At 36.5% G+C, this 17,341-nt stretch overlaps 1 protein-coding gene and 1 long non-coding RNA gene across 6 annotated transcripts; one reads left to right on the top strand and one right to left on the bottom strand.

The window, feature by feature from the left end:
* The first annotated feature begins 15 nt into the window (after nucleotides 1-15).
* Nucleotides 16-5,184, top strand: LOC132193310 (uncharacterized). 3 transcript variants are annotated; one of them, XR_009441439.1, is made up of 8 exons: nucleotides 16-96; nucleotides 495-726; nucleotides 944-1,271; nucleotides 1,400-1,601; nucleotides 1,663-1,824; nucleotides 2,388-2,652; nucleotides 2,731-2,912; nucleotides 3,980-5,183. It is a non-coding gene; the product is annotated as an uncharacterized LOC132193310 (long non-coding RNA). The 3 variants fall into 3 exon arrangements; XR_009441440.1 differs by having other exon boundaries at nucleotides 17-293; nucleotides 944-1,221; nucleotides 3,980-5,184; XR_009441438.1 differs by having other exon boundaries at nucleotides 17-293; nucleotides 3,980-5,182.
* On the bottom strand, nucleotides 3,115-17,303 carry LOC132193307 (speckle-type POZ protein-like). 3 transcript variants are annotated; one of them, XM_059613892.1, is made up of 4 exons: nucleotides 16,860-17,303; nucleotides 6,537-6,816; nucleotides 6,011-6,233; nucleotides 3,115-4,643 (listed from the first exon to the last, which is right to left on the bottom strand). In XM_059613892.1, the coding sequence occupies exons 1-4, from the start codon at nucleotides 16,969-16,971 to the stop codon at nucleotides 3,993-3,995; spliced, it is 1,266 nt and encodes a 421-aa protein (XP_059469875.1). In that variant the 5' UTR covers nucleotides 16,972-17,303; the 3' UTR covers nucleotides 3,115-3,992. The 3 variants fall into 3 exon arrangements, with proteins under 3 accessions (XP_059469875.1, XP_059469876.1, XP_059469877.1); XM_059613893.1 differs by lacking the exon at nucleotides 16,860-17,303 and adding an exon at nucleotides 15,646-15,782; XM_059613894.1 differs by lacking the exon at nucleotides 16,860-17,303 and adding an exon at nucleotides 11,674-11,860.
* Nucleotides 17,304-17,341: the final 38 nt, after the last annotated feature.

Raw genomic sequence — 17,341 nt, 5'->3', positions numbered from 1 at the left:
TTCGCGCGGAAATCGGTCTGCTGCCAGCTGATCGTGTTGATGTTTTTCTATTCTGAATAATTCTGACTTAAGCGGCTGTCCAGTCAGGAGACTCAGGTGCTCTGCCAGTCTGCTTTGTTCATGAGGTCGCACTTTGCAGACAGCAAGATAAGCCTGTTAATTCGCGGCCAACACTTTTGTGGGACTTGTCGATTTTTGATGCTTAGTTTTGCTTGTCGAAGCTTGGCTGACTTTTGGTTTTCTTCTGGCTACTGAGTTCAAAGTTTTTGTTGCAGACCCAGCATAATTTTTAGGTGCCAATTTTTTTAGTTTTGTAGATTGAATTGACGGTATTTTGGCCAAAAGTTGAGTATGGATTGATAAATCCTGCACCATAATATATAGCTTTGGAAATTCAAGGGCAGAATAATGTGTATAATTTCATCCTTATGTATTATTAATTTATTATTGACATAGCGTACTAAAAGATTATTTAAAATTTCTTTTTCATTTAGGTCAAGCAGTTCCACTACAGTAAAGATCAAGTTCCCTCTGCCCAAGAGAGTTGAACAGAAGACCACCTCTTGACTTTATAGAGCAGATTAACCCCGAGAGGTCTCTGACCAAGAACGTTGATTCGATTCTCTCTTCAGAGGCAACATAATACTTATAAAGAGTAAACTTGAGCATGTCCAGCACTACCGTAATTTTAGTGTCCATCACCATATTTGACCTCACAGCATTCAGGTACTCCACTTTGAATTATGGTGAAGTTGAAATTCTCACCATAAACAATTGTGGAAAACAGATCCCAATTTCTTCCACAAATTACAAAATGCATGTAAATAATACCTAGAAACTAAATAAAATATTTTGAAAGTTTTTCTCAACTTGCTTAAATCCCGATCACAATGATAATTCCCATATTTATCAACAATCAGTTTCTGATATTTGAGTTTTGCAGCGAATTCAGCGCAACTTGCTTCCGGCCTCGCTGAGGGAACTAGCAAAGCTGGACGCCGAGTCCCCAATGCCGGCCTGGATGGCCTCCCGGAAGAGCTCAGGATGGACCATCTCTAACCCAGACCAGACCATGTTTTTCGGCATTTGCCCTGCGTGACCTTCGAAAAAGACCAGGGCGTCTCGATCTCTTCAGGGTGTCGCTGCCAAATTCATCAGCCAAATGCAACCTCGTGGCCACACTTTCAGCGTCCAGGGTTCCAGCAGGGACTTGTTGCACTGGTTAGTCAACCCTGGCAACTTTAACTTGTAGGCGGCCCCACAGTAGAGAGGTTACCCATTTGATTTTTTAGCCAGAATGTTTTGTTATTCATGAAACTTTATAAATTTCGGGACCATTCTGTTGCTGCAAATTATTCTTAAATTTTAATATATTTTCCTCTGCTTTTCATCCCATCAGCCTGAAGGATATTCAACTACTTCAAACTGTGCAGATTTTGCGCACTCATTACCAGCACCACATAGACTTCTCACGCGTACTCAAGGATGATGGACCTTAAGAGAAGAAAACTCTGTTTACGAGCATTCTGAAGATCTTGAAGGCTTTCTCTTTGACGGCTTGATCCTCTTCTCTGTCCTCTGCCAGGAGGTACTCTGCCAAGGTTCTGTGTAAATAGTTGCAAAAGCTGGATATTTGATCAACAAACAAAAATTGCATTGCAGGCTTACCAGATGCGAAGCGCTTAACAATGTCGGAACTGAAATTATCATTACCATCACCCTGGGACCAGCATGTGTAAAAGAATTGAGGTGACTAAGAGTACATCCAGTTCTTCAATGTCCTCTGCAGCTTGTCGGCAGGAACTTCTTTAATCTTATGCCAAGGTAATTGGGAATTAAATTTATTTAATATAAATTTAAATTAGTTAAACTTTAGTTGGCATAAAAAGTAATCTGGAAAACTCATTTTAAAGAAATAATTGATAAAAATAGCCAAATACAGACTATATGAATTATTTTATTTGATATAAAGTTTTCATTAATGATTGAAGGAAAAGGGAATTTCAAAATTAAAGAAAATTCCGGGAATGTACCATTATGGAAGACTTCTAAAGGAGCTTCTTCCTCTGCGCCGAGAAAATATGCGATGACGCCGCCCGCCCAATGGGTGGAATTTGATTTGTGCAAAACAGTATTTACAACCAGTCTTACCGAAACTAAAAAATGGCACCTGCTGCAACCTGCAATGGGCAATACTGTTTTTGGGGAATTCTAACCCTCGTCAGTTTCCCTGGAAGTTTGATGAAAATCTGAAATTTTAGATTTATATTGGAAAAAGGCATCACCTTTTGCAAAAGTTATTTATTAACAACAAGAATCTGAAAATAAAAATTTATGAATCAAATTTTAATTTATACTCTTTGGTAAAAAAATATTATACATTTTAGGTTACTGTGGGTAACCACCGCATGAACCCCCAGACTGAACACACTCACAAGGTTATGAGGACATGACTTAATAATTGAAACCTGGAGAGAGAGTGGAGACTGGCAGAAAGCCTTCCGCGACAGCGCCCTTGGTTTGTTTGTCTTGACAGACCACAAAAACAAAATGCACAAAGTTCAATGACGTCGATTTTAATGTGTCCCCCAGATGCAAATTCTCTCTTAGAGACCAAGTCATGGTTTCATGTGCAAAAACTATTGGGTTTGGGTAAGTTTGGAACATTCAGATTGTAGATTGTTGGTATTTTGTAAATTTCTGAATTCTTATCTTTAAACTCATTTTTAGCGCTACAAAATCAATATCAAGATGTTTGACCAGCCTTCTGATCATTGAGTCTGAGCGAGTCCAACGCCAAGGAACCTTTTGTGATGTGCATGGTCACCACGTGAGATGCAGGTCCCAAAACTTAAATTCAATGGATCATTTTTTTGCTCATGCTACACAACATCTTCTCTTAAATCTAACAGGTATTTTTTATGTTAAAAATTATGAAAAGTAAAATAAATAAAAATTTAGAAACAGAAAATCCCTTCGGTTTGGATTTAGGTTGTAAACATGGGATCTGCCTTGATTTATTGTTGTATTATTGTTTAGAATGTGTACAAGAAAGTTCTTAATATATTTTCTTAAGAGGGCCAATTTTGATCAAGAAAAAATAGGTTGTTTATCTTCTGTGCACCACCTCTTTTATTATTTATTAGACATGTATACAGTAATGACTTGTTGTAAACCTTACATCCTCAGACTTCTCTCCTAAACACTACTTTTTGCCCATACATCTTAAAATTTTCCAGTGATATTCCACATGCACTCAATATTTTTCCAAATAACACTAACATTCATGATTTGTTAAATTTTTGTTGTAAATGATAAATAATTTCTCCAGTTTGATATGACACTTCTTGTAAGTAAAGTTTGGCGAAGAATAAATTGGAAATTAATTATTAAATTATAAATACAGGTAACAAAATGGAAATTTAAAAATAAGCAAATTTATTTCATTAAATGCTGAGAGCTTTCATTTTGTAGTTTTCTTTAGACAAAAAATCTCTTGCGCTTTTCAACCACATTGATATTTGTGATGATAACAAGCTTGCGGCTATAGTAGGAGACGAGAGAGAAAAGTTAATAGTTTATACTTTGTGTTGATAACATAAAGCAATGGTCTATATAATTACATTTTATATTCATAAAATACTTGACATTAAATTTGTAACATATATATTTTGGCTGTCAATTCTCTAAAGAAATGCAACTAGTGTTCTGTGAGTGCTGCTTATATTTTTAATTCACCGTCAGTTCAAAAAGTTCATTACATGCCAAAGCAATACAATTTTCCATTTTATTACAAAATAAATAGCTTTGCCACTTTTCAATAAATTTGTCTAGCTCAAGCAAATTCGTCCAAAATAAGCAAGTAAATAACTTGTCTAATCTAAAAAAAATATTTTGAATTTTTTTTTATCAAATTGCTTCAATTCTGATCACAATGATAATTCCCATATTATTGTTAACAATCAGTTTCTGGTATAAGTTTTGCAGTGAAATCAGCGCGAGTTGCTTCCGGCCTCACTGAGGGAACTGGCAAAGCTGGACGCCGAGTCCCCAATGCCAGCCTCAATGGCCTCCTGGAAGAGCTCAGGACGGACCATCTCCATCACAGACCAGGCCATGTTTTTTGGCATCCGCCCTGCGTGACCTTCTACAAAGGCCAGGGCGCCTCTCTTCAAGGCGTCGCAGCCAAATTCATCAGCCAGAAGCAACCTAGCGGCTACACTTTCGGCGTCCAAAGTTTCCAGCAGGGACCTCTCGCACAGGGTGGTCAACCCTGGCAACTCGTATTTGTAGGCGGCCCCCAGAAGAGAGGCGGCCACCGAGTCCAGGTTCTCCACTCGGCCGGTGTAGATGTACCTGAGGATCTCCTGCAGGTTTTCGGCGGTCAGGTCGCTCAACTCGAGAGTAGGGGTGGTTTCTAATTTTTCATCAATGTCTGAAATCATTCCAGCAAGGCGGGGCGAACGCGCGCCAAGGATGCAGCAGTGCGCTGGGAAAAGGGCGCCGCCGGCAGCGCGCAGTTTGACGTCACCTTTGGCCCACGGCAGTTCTGAGGGGGCCAGGTCGTCGTCTGAGCTGCACAACAAGGAACCCATGTCTTGGGAGAGGCTGTGCTGCTCGTCATCACTGCCCGTTGGGACAACCTGGAAATTGAAGAGACAAATTTAGAGTTTTTATTGGAATTTTAAATGGTTTATATATGTATTTTTTTTTAATTTTTATAAACATAATATAATAGACAAAAAAAGAGCAAAATTTTAATTTCTGATTAGAGACAATTAGATACATCAATGTAAAAACTAACTGCTTATGACAAAAATTATCTTTATTTTATTAAAAAAAGCTGAAATCACAGGTTAAAATGTTCCAGGTAAAGTAAATGTGATTCCAAAGAGTCTCAATCGGCTATTTTTCATTTTTTGGCTAGTCCTTTGTTTCAAAATCGTGTAAATTGAAATAAGTTTCAATTAATTTTTTGTTAATTAATGACGGCACAGAATTTTAAAATGACAAGGAACTTATTTAAATATATAAAAAAAAAACAATTTATTTGCTTGAAGTTTCTACAAAGTAATGTGTACTGTACTATTGTCAAAAAAAAATTAAAATTCTTGAAAAAAATATTTCAAAATGGATCAAAATCTCAATATATAGTTTAAAAAAATTCCAGACATTATTTGTAATAAATTGTAGATGAAAATAATAGCAAAACTTATAAAACAAGAGAAATTTTCTCCTTTCTCTAAATTTCTACCAATCTCAAAATTTCAGCTGACAAAATTGATTATAATTATAAATAGGAGTGCACTTTGTTATTGTGTATCAGTCGTGGAGTAATCAAAAAGAGAATCAAGATTATACAAGGTGACATGGCGCTGTGTTATGAAAACTTGCCGAGTTATATTTTGACAACAAAAGATCTTTCGCCGCCCTTTCTCTTGATATACGGCTTCTCATCTCAAATATTGATACTTCTTTTATTTTGGGATCGAGTCAAAACATCAACACTCTCGCAAAGGAAATTTCCCAAGGTTGCGCAAGGTGGTTGCAATTAAGCATTCTCATTATTTTGCAGCTTTCAATACAAGAGAAACAGTCCCCGTCGTATATTTATAATCAACATATGAACTCTCTACGCCGTTGCTGGTAGTACATTTGGAATAAAGGTTTATCGATTTGGCGCAGTTTTCAGTGCACACCAGTGATGGTCAAGGCCGTGGTCGGCGCGACATTGAATTTTCACCTTCGTAATAAATGTGAGAGTTTGTTACATATCGCGCGCGCGCTGATGAAAAATCTTGTGAAAGAATTCAGATCTTTTTATTTCTCTCGCTCTCAATGAATGTTTACCTCTTCAAGCCTTTGAAATAATCATTTATTTTGAGCCTTTTTGTAACGAGATTGTTTGTTTGGCTTATCAAAGTTTGCACAACACCATACTGGTCATTTAATTTGTAGAGACGGATGAAGAAAGTGTTGAAATTCAAGATAAAAAAAAAAAAAAAAATACCTGGACTTTGCAGACTAGACGGATGTCCCCTGAGTGGGACAACATGTGTTTTTCAACGATTTCCACATCCTGGTGTCCAACAGAGACGATATTTTTGGTGGCCCCCAAAGACACTATGCTTCTCGCTAGAGGTGTCATTTCGTACCGTCCGTTCTGCCGGCAGAGGACGCCGAATTGGAAGCGGACAGTGGCCTGTGTACCTGGTAAATCTTCTGGCCAACACCTGGACAAAAAAAAAATACAATGAAAAATTAATTTAATTTCTGGGTAACATTTTCTATTTAGCGATTAATTAAAAAATTTCAATTTTTAATATGAAAATAAAATTATTTATTAAATTATAACAATCAATTGTTTTACAAATTAAAAATTAAATTAAATCATTGTTTTTGACTTGATGTAAGATAATAACGTAATGAAATTTGATTAAAAATTTTTGTTTTTGATTGTTTCATAAAAAGTGAAATTAGTGAATAATAAACTTCTCATCACATACATAATTTTAATTTTTAATCAATAATTTTACCTTAGCAAATTTAGGCATGCTACTACTGGGCTCATGAGGCGCGACCCGTCCATTCCGGTCCAGAAACGAATGCTGAGGTTCCAGCGGGTTCGCAGGCCGTTGACATTCAACTCGAAGGCCTCGCTGTCAAAAACAGGACTGTGTCGCTTGCGGCAGCTCTGGCCAAATTTTTTGATGTTCCACGTGTATTTGTAGACGACGTCACTGGCGCTCGGAACCAAAATCTCTACTCCGTCCTCCATGTCTGAAGCGTCGGTACTGGGAGATAGTGACCTTTGATCTGCAATCAGAAAAGAGAGCCAAAATTAGCGGTTTTAATTAATTTATTTTTGGCAGTCGCACCCAGGCGAAAAAATAGCGTTTTTGATAAGTTTCATCACTAAGTGTTTAGGTTTTAAACGAAATTCAAAGTTGCAAAGCAAATTACTCAGCGTATATATTATTCATGCTTAAAGCTTTCTTGATTAGTCACACATCCCTTTTTGTGGTCGCGGCGATTGTGAGAGACCAGTTGGCGCCAACAAATAGGTCGGATGGGATTATTTTTCGAAAGAGCTTTTCCTTGAATTAAAGGTTCTTTTTTTGATAACCTTATTTCGATAACAGTTTCAGATATGAGGTCGAATGAAGAAATATATCCTTACTAGGAAAAATTATTTGCAATATTTTTATTTATCTGAAAAAAAATTAGATAATTTAAATTTTGAAGAAAAAAAAGATATGCGAGTTTTCTCCTAAGCCGTGTTTTTATTTCCATAACGTCTGGCAAAGTAAGTCGTTTGTCATTCCAAACAAGAGTCTCTCCGTTGATGAGAGTTGGCTGCAACTGATCCAATTTAATTGCTTGCCCCCAATCGAGCAGCGAATAAACGACACTCTCGCTCGCTCGGCACGCCTGAATGATAATGCAATGCACGCGCAACGTTTCTACATGATTATTTAGCAGCAGCTACGTCAAGTGCAGCAATTACATACACAAGCAGCCACCAGCCTGAATAAAAAGACAGCGGTACAGCAATTTAAATCGATGAGAGGAAATTTCTTACACTGCTTCGTTAGTGTTGACGCTTCGGGTTTAATAAGGAAGAAGGAAGCGGAAAAAAATTTGTGAACTCTTAAAATTCAATGCAAATTTTTTTTAAATCTCCTTTTTCGTTGAAAATAAAAGGTATGCTCTTTAAAAATGGAAACAGGTGGGTTTTTTTCATTCAAGTAGGTCTTGCAAAAGAGTCTAATTACGTTGTGTAAAAAATGGCCAGGAGCTATAAGATGTAATTAATTGGAATAGTGGTCCAAAATGCTGAACATAGTTATTATTAATAATTCACTTTCATTAAAATTCATCTAGGCTGTACAAACTAACGAAAAGAACTTGTCAGATAATTGGAAAATTTTATATGTTTTCCTCATTTAGTCGGTTTTTTTTTAAATGATAAAAAATCAAAATAAACTGTATTTTTTCCCTTTAAATATTTTCAATCCCAAGTAAAAGTTGATACTATTTCAGAAGTTCGGCTTCTTTTGTGTGGCTCTTTATCCTAGAAGTGCTTTTGTTCCACATTCGTTGTTAAATTTAGGGCACATAAACCCGACCCAGCGACCCTATTTCCCCATGCGTCGCCATGTGTCATCTTCGCTTCTTCAAAGGTTCCTCAAGGAGAAATTTTAATTAGTTCGCAGTGCGCCAAAAGATGAAGGTGTGCGTAAAAGCAACCCCTTTCCTCCTTGATCGGCCCTGACCGAATTTCGTCAAAGGAGATTGTCGTCAAAGATGACATTCGCGCACGGTTTTGCCCCTTTTGTCGCGGCTGTTCTGCTCTGCTTGTTCTCTTTGATTCGCTCACCTGTCCCGTCTTACGCTCATTATTTTAATTCGCAAGGTTAAGAGGAGTTAATTTTTATATACATACTATTGTAATCTTGACCGCCCCGCTTAGTTTTCAACAGCAGTTGTATATTTTAAATAAAAACAGGTTTGTGGAACTTGGCAACCAAGACAGTAGCAGAAGTAATGGTAGAAATGAAAACAAAAACACCGTTTCAAGTAAAATTAAAATAATGTGTCAACACAAATAATGTAGATCAAATTTAACATTTTTTATCCAATATGAAATTGAAAATTACAAATCTTTGAAAACTATTTTTCGTATCTCACTAGTTTGGACTGCAGTGTGAAATTTTTTATATCACTCTGTTTTATCTGCTACTCCTCTTTTCAAGATATTTTTCAAGCATTACTCAATTCTAAATTTTAATTAATGACTTTTTATGATTTTACAATAATTAATTGAAATAAGTAATTATTTCTCATTTTAATTATGCAGTCACGAATTCAAACGTGTCGTTGCAAAGAATAATTAATTTACTAAACAAACATTGCAGTCATACCAAGCACATCCCACGATTCAATTTATTATCTGATTGAAATGCGTGAAGAAATGTACATAAACTCCACAGTATTGTGTCAGTGTCAATATTATGCAAGCACGCTTTATATAATAATTTATCATCACCCGCCTATATATGAAGTCAACAACAGAAAAATACTAATCAGCTGCTGAGCATTGATTTCCTCTCGTAATTGAATTAAAAGCCAGAATAAAATTGTTGCTTAATTTCAGCACTTAGCTTGAGTGAAAGGTATTCATTACAGACCGGATTGAAACGTACCTGATCCTTTTAAATTGCACTTTGGCTTTTTATTTGCGTCCGTTACGCGATTGCTAATAATACACTGTTCCATATGCACAAACAAACGTTGACAAGACCTTCAAACCTGACTGCGTTCACGACTTACAAAGCTGTTCATAATTTAATTTGTCATTATAATTGGATGACGCAGATACATCCAAAGAACACACGATCCAGGGGATATTATTAAAGAGAGAGAGAGGTGTTTTAAATGAGCATTGCAAAATTTATATGATCTTGAAAATTATATTAAATTCAAGAAAAGTAGTTGATGAATCCAGTAACATAATTTAACTTAATTAACAACAGGCCCATGAAGATGTCTATGCAAAAGACCTAATTTAATTAAATTTTTAAAGATTAACTTGGACTAAATTAAGAAAATGTTGCAGATTTTCCTCATTTAAACAGTAGAAGAAAAATTTCACTGATTGAGGAATGATTCACAAAGTTTGAATTTAAAGTTGACCTTTCCTCAATGGGGTTTTTGAGTTGTTAATTTATTCTGTAGAAATAGCAGGAAATTGTTTTTCTACGGAACAACTAAATGACAATAAATAGCCCTCCACAAGGAAAAGTCGACTTTAAATTCAAAGATCTCATCTTTTATTTCCTTCTATTTAATTTAAAATAATTGGAAGCTAGATAGTTTAATAAAATAGTGTCCGTTCTAATTTCTTTTCTTTTGAATGAGTCATGTGAGTGCTCGGCCGACTACTCGAGAGATTTCAGAGCATGTTTGCCTCGCTCACTGTCAGTTCGTATATCATTTCAACCAATTCTGCAAACACGCTGTGGCCCGGCTGACCGACCTGGCCGGGGTAGCTCGAAATTTGGTGCCGAGGCTCGCTGTTTACCAGTGAGAAAGCACACACGACGAGTCATTCAATAATAGCTTGCGAAAACAAGTTGGAAATGTTTTGCACAGCATTATATACTAACTTGGTCGAAAACAAGTCAACAAGCACTGGGAGAGCGGCGGTGCTATTTTTCGCACACCGTGTCGATCGCGATGAATATCTCAAAATCGATGGGACGAAAAAAACGGGAGACTTTCGCTGAATAAGGCTTCTTTCTTTGTTCACATCTCGAGTGCACCAGCGGTTCTTTTGTCCAAGATGCATTCAGGAAGGAGCCAAGGTTGTGTCGAGCTAACTTGGAATGCGGCGCGGACATGAATAATGCACGCGGCGCCAATTAAAAGGCTATTCCTCATCTCTCACGATTAATTAAAACTTGCACTTTCCACCGCTGCGATAATTTTGATCAAAAATGCGCGTTTCCGCGTAACTATATACTCAAGGTGAGCGAATCTATTTTGGGAAGAAGCTCAGCTCAAGCGATATTGACCAAAGCAAGCATTTCCTGGTTGTTTGTGCCAAATTTCGAAGTCAGAGATCCTTCAACTTGACTTTGCCATCAAAGACGGTTGAGTCGGTCTATTTTTATAATTTTTCATTAAAAATTATTAAAGTAATAAAAAATGGTAAATTCCATACAGGCTCGGTAACTTGTGCTAGGAATTTTGTTTTTCGGAAAGCAAACTTTGGCTTGAGGCCAAATTTAAGTGCTTCGAAGAAGTGGGCTCACTCGAATCAAAAAGAACTTTCCGTGTGTTTTGTCGCTCGAATGTTGTTATATAATCTTGCATACTATGACGTATGCTATTGAGTTCAACGCCTCCTAAATTTATTACATATTGCATGTGATAGTTATTTTAAAGTTTAAAGTCCATCGCATAAGATTATTAATTAAATGATGTTTTTCTGCCAATGTATTACTTATTTTTTAGTTACATACTTGATTTTTCCTGTTTATGCAAAATCTGAAATAAATTTTTAATACTGTCTTTAACTTTGGCAATTTAAGTTATTCATCTTCTAAGATTTGAGAAGCATTGTTATTGTTTTCTCAAAACATTTTACAAATTTTCCTAACTGGATGTTTTTGAAAAACTACTAGTTGAAAAATAGTTCTAAGGATTCAGGACTCATTTTAAAAGAGTATTTTTAAAACTTTGTCTGCAATCAACGCGATTTATTTGTATAGAGCAGCGGAATTAGAGCACTTGTGTTTGACACACAAAACTAAATTTATAAACATTTAGGACGGATGAGGTCTGACACGTGTGTGCCCTCGGTGTTTCAAATGTCAAAGAGTCAAAGGGGATCTAGAATCGCTACCAAATTTGCGCGCAGACTTTGAGTTTGGCAATTAAAGATTCAAGTCAACACTGCGCGCCGTGGCAAATCTAGAGCAAACAAACACATTTCTTCGAATTCATAGTTGTTGAGAAGCGTTCAAAATGATCTGTAAAGTGAGTGATCTCATTTTCTTATTTACCACCGCGAAGCCAACCGGCCGAGTCTATAATTATCCACTCTTTCGAGTAGCGCTTTGTCTCGCAGAAATATCTAGAGAGATATAAAAAACACACACAACTCACCTCGAAAATTTACAGCACCCCCTGAGGGCAGGTAATTTTATGCAAATCACTTTTCACGACTCGGCCCAGCGACTGAGATATATAATTTCCTTCAAACTCCACTTTCTAATGGATCTCAGCAGCTCTGGCCTTTTTTTATTGTTCGCCCCGAGGAGCGACCGAGCCAGACTGCTTGTCGCTAGATGAAACTTGCTTTATAAGAGACGCACAGCAGCAGAGCGGCTGCAGCTCGCGAGGAATAATTAATCGTTGGCACACACGCAGCAACTGACTGACTTTGAGCACCGATTGCGAAAATTTTCACGCCGCGAATAAATTACGGCCTACTTGCGCCGCTCTGCTTTTGCCAATGAGCCGTTTTGCAAATTGTCAACGCTGGTACATTTCCGCTCCTCGGCTGTGTGATGCATTTTGCTAGAATAACTTTGCGGATATTTCAAGGATTATAAGTGGGTAATTTTGCGAATTCCCACGGATAAATTTCATGCTAGTCAACATACGCGACAATTTGCTATTATTAAGAGGGAAAAAATGGCAAACATTACAAGTGAATGTTGAAATTCCATCTGCCTAGCTATTAACTTCAAAGAAGCTTGTCAATGGGGAAAACAATGCAAAATTTATAATTTTTTTTAGTAACTCTCTCTAAATAAGTGTTTATAACTGTTTATCAACAAATTATTTATTTAAATATTCTTAAATTTTTCATGATCATTAATCATTGATAACATTTTTATTTTCTTCCTCTTGTTTATATCAAATTTGCATTTTTTTTATATATACTTGAAACCGACTATACAAATTTGAATAATTAACATAACCTTCAACATATGGTGAGTTAAAGCCAATTTCATAACCGCAAGTGTCGCATTAATCAGTACATTAAATCACGATTAATTGCTTTTTAAAGCTTGAGAGGCGCAAAACACGTTGCTAAGCAGTCGCTTTTACATTGAAGCACGTGTGAGTGAAAAAATGCTGTTCATGAAGAAACCTGGCACTCGGCATTCTTTTTCAATGGTTGACACATGCACGCAAATGCAAGCAAAGCTTCTTCTATTCGACTGTATATTTTTTTTTCAACCCGACCAGCAAGAAAACTTCCGATTTTGCATAAACGTGGGGATTTGATTTTGCATTAACGCAGCAGGGATGTAATGTTGACGTTCGAGAATAGTTTAGCTAACATTTATACGCACAAGACGTATCGGATCATGACGCAAATGACACCCCATCTGTCAATGCGCGAAGGAAATCTGACAAGTGATCGACATGCTGAAGGGGTTACTAAAATAGCCACTTAATCACGGAAGTTGATTTTACGCAACTGCGAGGAGATGAAACGATTTTGCAAATCTATTTTTTATTTATATCAACCCTTTGCTCTTGGATTGTAAACCGAAAGCTATAATTACCATTTGAATTACAAAGCATCTCCTTATACTGATAAAAATCGGCCCATTTTGATTCATCGTGAGATGGTAAATTTTGATCAGTTTAATAGTTAATGCAGAATAATCAGAGGTTTTTAAATTTAATGGATTAAACGAAAATCAGTCAAAAATTATAGGCTCAAAACTTTGCACATTTCAAATTTTACAAAGCGTATTAATGAATTTGGGTGTCTTATTTTTTTAAATAGCGCTAATTTTAACTTTGAAGTGAAAATTTTTGTTATTTACATTTTCGTACTTGCTTGACATCAAAGCACACTCAAGTCAGAACTCCTTTTAATAAAAATAAGAAACATAATTAATTAGCTCCCTTATTCACAGAGCTCCGGACACATTGTGAAACATTGTATTAAAAAACTGTAATGAATCACTGGCACTTTCTTTCTTTCCATCGCCTGCAGCTCGTTCAAGTGCAATGGAATATAATGAACGGCGTCTCAAGAAAAAGCACAACGAACTCTGAGAATAACAGCAAACACCATGAAGGCTCTGAAGGCGACGCAACAATAATCAACACAAATGATCATCACGAGTTATAAAAGTTCTCATCCATGTGCGAAATGACGTCATCCCTCCATGGATATAAAATTCGGGGCTGCTGGAGTTCATCAGAGTTGTGTGTGCACTTGAAATCCTTGGCGGGTCGTTGAAAGCAAATTGAAATTTGCTTGCAAATTTTTGACTGCTCGTGGGGTTTGGCAGGTGGCGGTCATGTGTGCGAAAAGAAAGAAAATATTGAGACCTTGTCCTAAATCGTTCAAGAGGAGCTGCCCACTGAGCCGATGGTGGCGATGGCCGGTTTATTAAATCCATCGAAAGGTTAAGTAGTGTGCGCGCCTCTCGAGAGCATTATTATTATTGTTATGATCAATTTTCTCGCGCTTCAATTAAAATACTCGCACACTTGTTGACACGTGCACTTGGCGAGCAATTAACTTGTTAGACAGGGAATAAAATTTATGTGCCAGGTTGTTTGCAAATCGACCTGTTTGACAACCTTTTGAGCCCAAGGTATGTAATTGGAAATTCATATTATCATAAATTAATAAATCAAATTAATTAGGAAAATATTTCTCTCTCTTGATATACTTTGAAGTTTAATCAAAATAAATTGATTCAATTTCTTTTTATCTAGGACCGTAAATTATAATTAAGAAAAAAATACAATATCATTCAGTTTTTTCTCTTTCTTGCAACAATTCCATTTTTCCATGAAAAATAATTGTAAAACTTGAACAAGCGAAATAAAAATTGAAAACATTTCTAGCCATGAAAAACAAGGTAAAATAAAGAGAACCAACTGTAGAGGTTGAAGGTGCTCGTTGAACCCGTCTGTTGAGCGCAGACAGAGCAAATATTGAGAGCGCAATAATAATATCAGCGCTGGGAAAAGAGGGTTATGTGTGACGGCACGTGTGATGCGAAATTTCCTTGAAGAGTCATTTGGTAACGATAAGGAAGAAGCTTTAACAATATGTTTGATAATGGAGAATCTACACATATTGAATAAATAATAATGCTATTAAGGGCAAACCTCTTGATTTAAACTATTATTAGTTATTTTCTACGAGTCCTATCAACTTAAGTTAAAAGATCTTACTAATTGGTTCTTTAAAAGTTTGTTTCAAACAACATTATCCTTGAAAGAAAGATAAAATTATAACAATTGAACTTGTTTTGTTTGAGATTAAGAAGATTACTCATATTAATTTTTTTTTTTAAATATTGCAACATTTTCTTCAAATAACATTTTGTTATTCCGACCAGAGAAAGTCACCGGTCTGACCGTGAATGTTGAAGGCGGTGTGGTTTTTCCGGGATGTGAATACTTCATACATTTTCTTGCGATTATTAAATTTTCATAAAAATTTCACTAAAACCTTGATTTCGATTTCCAGATCAATCATCGCGCGGAAGCCGAAACCGCAAAGTTGTCTTGAACCGTATATAATGCGTGTTAGTGGCCGATCAAATTAGGCCGGAACGCAATAATTCTGAGTAAAGTGTGTTGCAACTGGACGTGTGTTTGCAAACAGGGCGATTAAAAGCGGCAGTAGGAAATTTCCGACGTTGGCTGCGATTATTAGATTCGCACCTCCAATATTCCGGCCTCGTTTGCACCGAAAGCATCTCAAAATACGCGTAATAAGACTCAAGTGACGTAGGAAAAGACAAAGGTCGAACCATTTGCGTCATTTTCGAGCACTTCCTCCGCCAACCAACCCCGTGCAATTAGCGGACCGAATAATATTTGCGCCCGCAATTACCATTTTTTTCCACGCAGTTTTCTTGCAGACAAAACAATGCGCTAATATTTTAGCAAATTAAAACCGCCTTGTGTGCGAATTGTTGTGCAATTATCCTTGGGCACACAATATTTGTGTTGACCGTGAATCGGCTGAGATTTGGAAGGCGCGTCTAGCGCGAATAAATTAATGCTCTATGCATATGAGATCAATTGGGAGTGATGAATGTGCGCGATAGAGACAAGCCAAGGCCCGCATCCAATGATACTCACGCGAGACAGATTGAGAATGTTTGTCGATTGTTTGCCGAGCGAGACAATAACATTTGAGATTCACTTCAATTGTGTCGCGGAGAGAGAGATGCACCCAAACTTAAATATTGGACTGTCACTGTGAGGCTGATAAAGATGTTTTTCACCAGAGATATTGAGAAGGGTTCACTATTCAAAAGATTAAAAAAATCTATATTTGTACTTTGTCATGCAAATACGAGACACGCGGCGTTGATATGCTATTTTTCCAGATAAATAATCCAGAGAATGAATTTAAATTTCTTTCTAAAGAAAATTTAACTCGATAATTGAACAAAAAATGGACAAAATTGAAAAAAACCATCATGAATAATTTATAGTTATTATAATAGATTTTAATTTTGATTAAAGCATCTGTAGAACTTTTTTTAATACTTTTTGTGAATAATTTCTTCTTATTTATTTCAAAGAACTTAGGCAGAACTTTCACACAAATTAATTAATAATTACTATTTGGAACTGACTCTAGCAATCATTTTCAGTTATAATTTCTTCAATGAGTTACGTAATAAATTTGTCACTAGCTTTTATTTATTTATTTTTTCATTTTCACTTTTTTTGAAAAAAAAAAAAAAAAAAAACGTCAATATATATGAATGAAAAATGTGTAATATTTTGTGGCGAGATGGTTAATAACCTATTTTAAGCCTCACTTACTAATTCACTTTCCTTATCTTTTTCAAAACAAAAAGCCAGACGCGTGTGCATTGCTAATGTACATCAGACACCACTCTAGGGCATTGGCCTTTAAAATACAAATTGAGCTCATCTTTTTTAGTTAAATTGTAAAGTTTTCAGTGGTAAATAATCGCGATCTCGTGAAATTCCCCGCTCCTCACATTCGCACAACGCAGATAAAATTTCCGAAATAGTTGTTGCTAAACGGCATGTGGAGTAAATAATGTTAAATGTAGTTCACGCAGCGAACTTTTTACTACAAGCGTGCGCTCACGTGGAAGAAAACAAGCACTCGTTCTACAACTTTGCTCAGAGCCAACAAAGTCTGATTTTCAAACAAAGAAGTAAAAAAATATTTGCACACAAATTTAAACCCTGGACCTGTGGCACAATATATAATTTTATAAAAGAACCGCAAGCAAAACTTATATTTCCGGCAAAATATATATAAAATTTAATTTTTGCATGGTGTGAAAAACATAGAAAGTTTGACCTACCTGAATTTGATTTCTTATTGGACACCAAGGACTTGATCCAGTGTCCAGCACTGAAGCGGCGGCGGCTCGCGGTGGACGACCTCCGCGAGTTGGACTCTTGTGTGGTTGGCATTTGAATGCTGTGTTTTGCTCTTTCTTCGGCGGCAGGCAGGCGCTCTAAACCCACACTGGCTAGGCGCGCGGCACTTAGGAGTGTTTTGTGGAGCGGGGCGCCTCCTTGTGTGGGGAAGACGGCCGCGTCACATGGTGCTCACACCACCTCCAAACCCCCAACTTGGCCATGGGATGATGCAGTTGCTGGCATTGTTTCTTAGTCTGTCTCATAAATCTTGGTCAACACAACATAATTTGGCAAAATTCAATCAATTAAATTTATTGGGGCAGTAGGGGAAAAAATGGAAAATATGACGTACCTGAATGAGACGTAAATTTTACAGTTATTCATTATTTATTCGAAAAGCTATACCAATTTATTATTTAAG

The sequence above is a fragment of the Neocloeon triangulifer genome, unplaced genomic scaffold (genome assembly GCF_031216515.1).
Source record: "Neocloeon triangulifer isolate White Clay Creek 2 clone unplaced genomic scaffold, ASM3121651v1 ptg000004l, whole genome shotgun sequence".
NCBI classification, from domain to species: domain Eukaryota; kingdom Metazoa; phylum Arthropoda; class Insecta; order Ephemeroptera; family Baetidae; genus Neocloeon; species Neocloeon triangulifer.
The sequence above is the reverse complement of the archived record's forward strand: the minus strand, read 5'-3'. Positions and strand labels throughout refer to the sequence as shown.

Excerpts from the sequence above, each read along its gene's own strand:
- LOC132193307 (XM_059613892.1), bottom strand. The coding sequence starts at position 16,971 with ATGCCAACCACACAAGAGTCCAACTCGCGGAGGTCGTCCACCGCGAGC. Across the intron at positions 6,817-16,859 it reads CAATAAGAAATCAAATTCAG|ATCAAAGGTCACTATCTCCC; the intron begins GTAGGTCAAACT and ends TTCTGATTGCAG. Across the intron at positions 4,644-6,010 it reads GTCTAGTCTGCAAAGTCCAG|GTTGTCCCAACGGGCAGTGA; the intron begins GTATTTTTTTTT and ends TTCAATTTCCAG.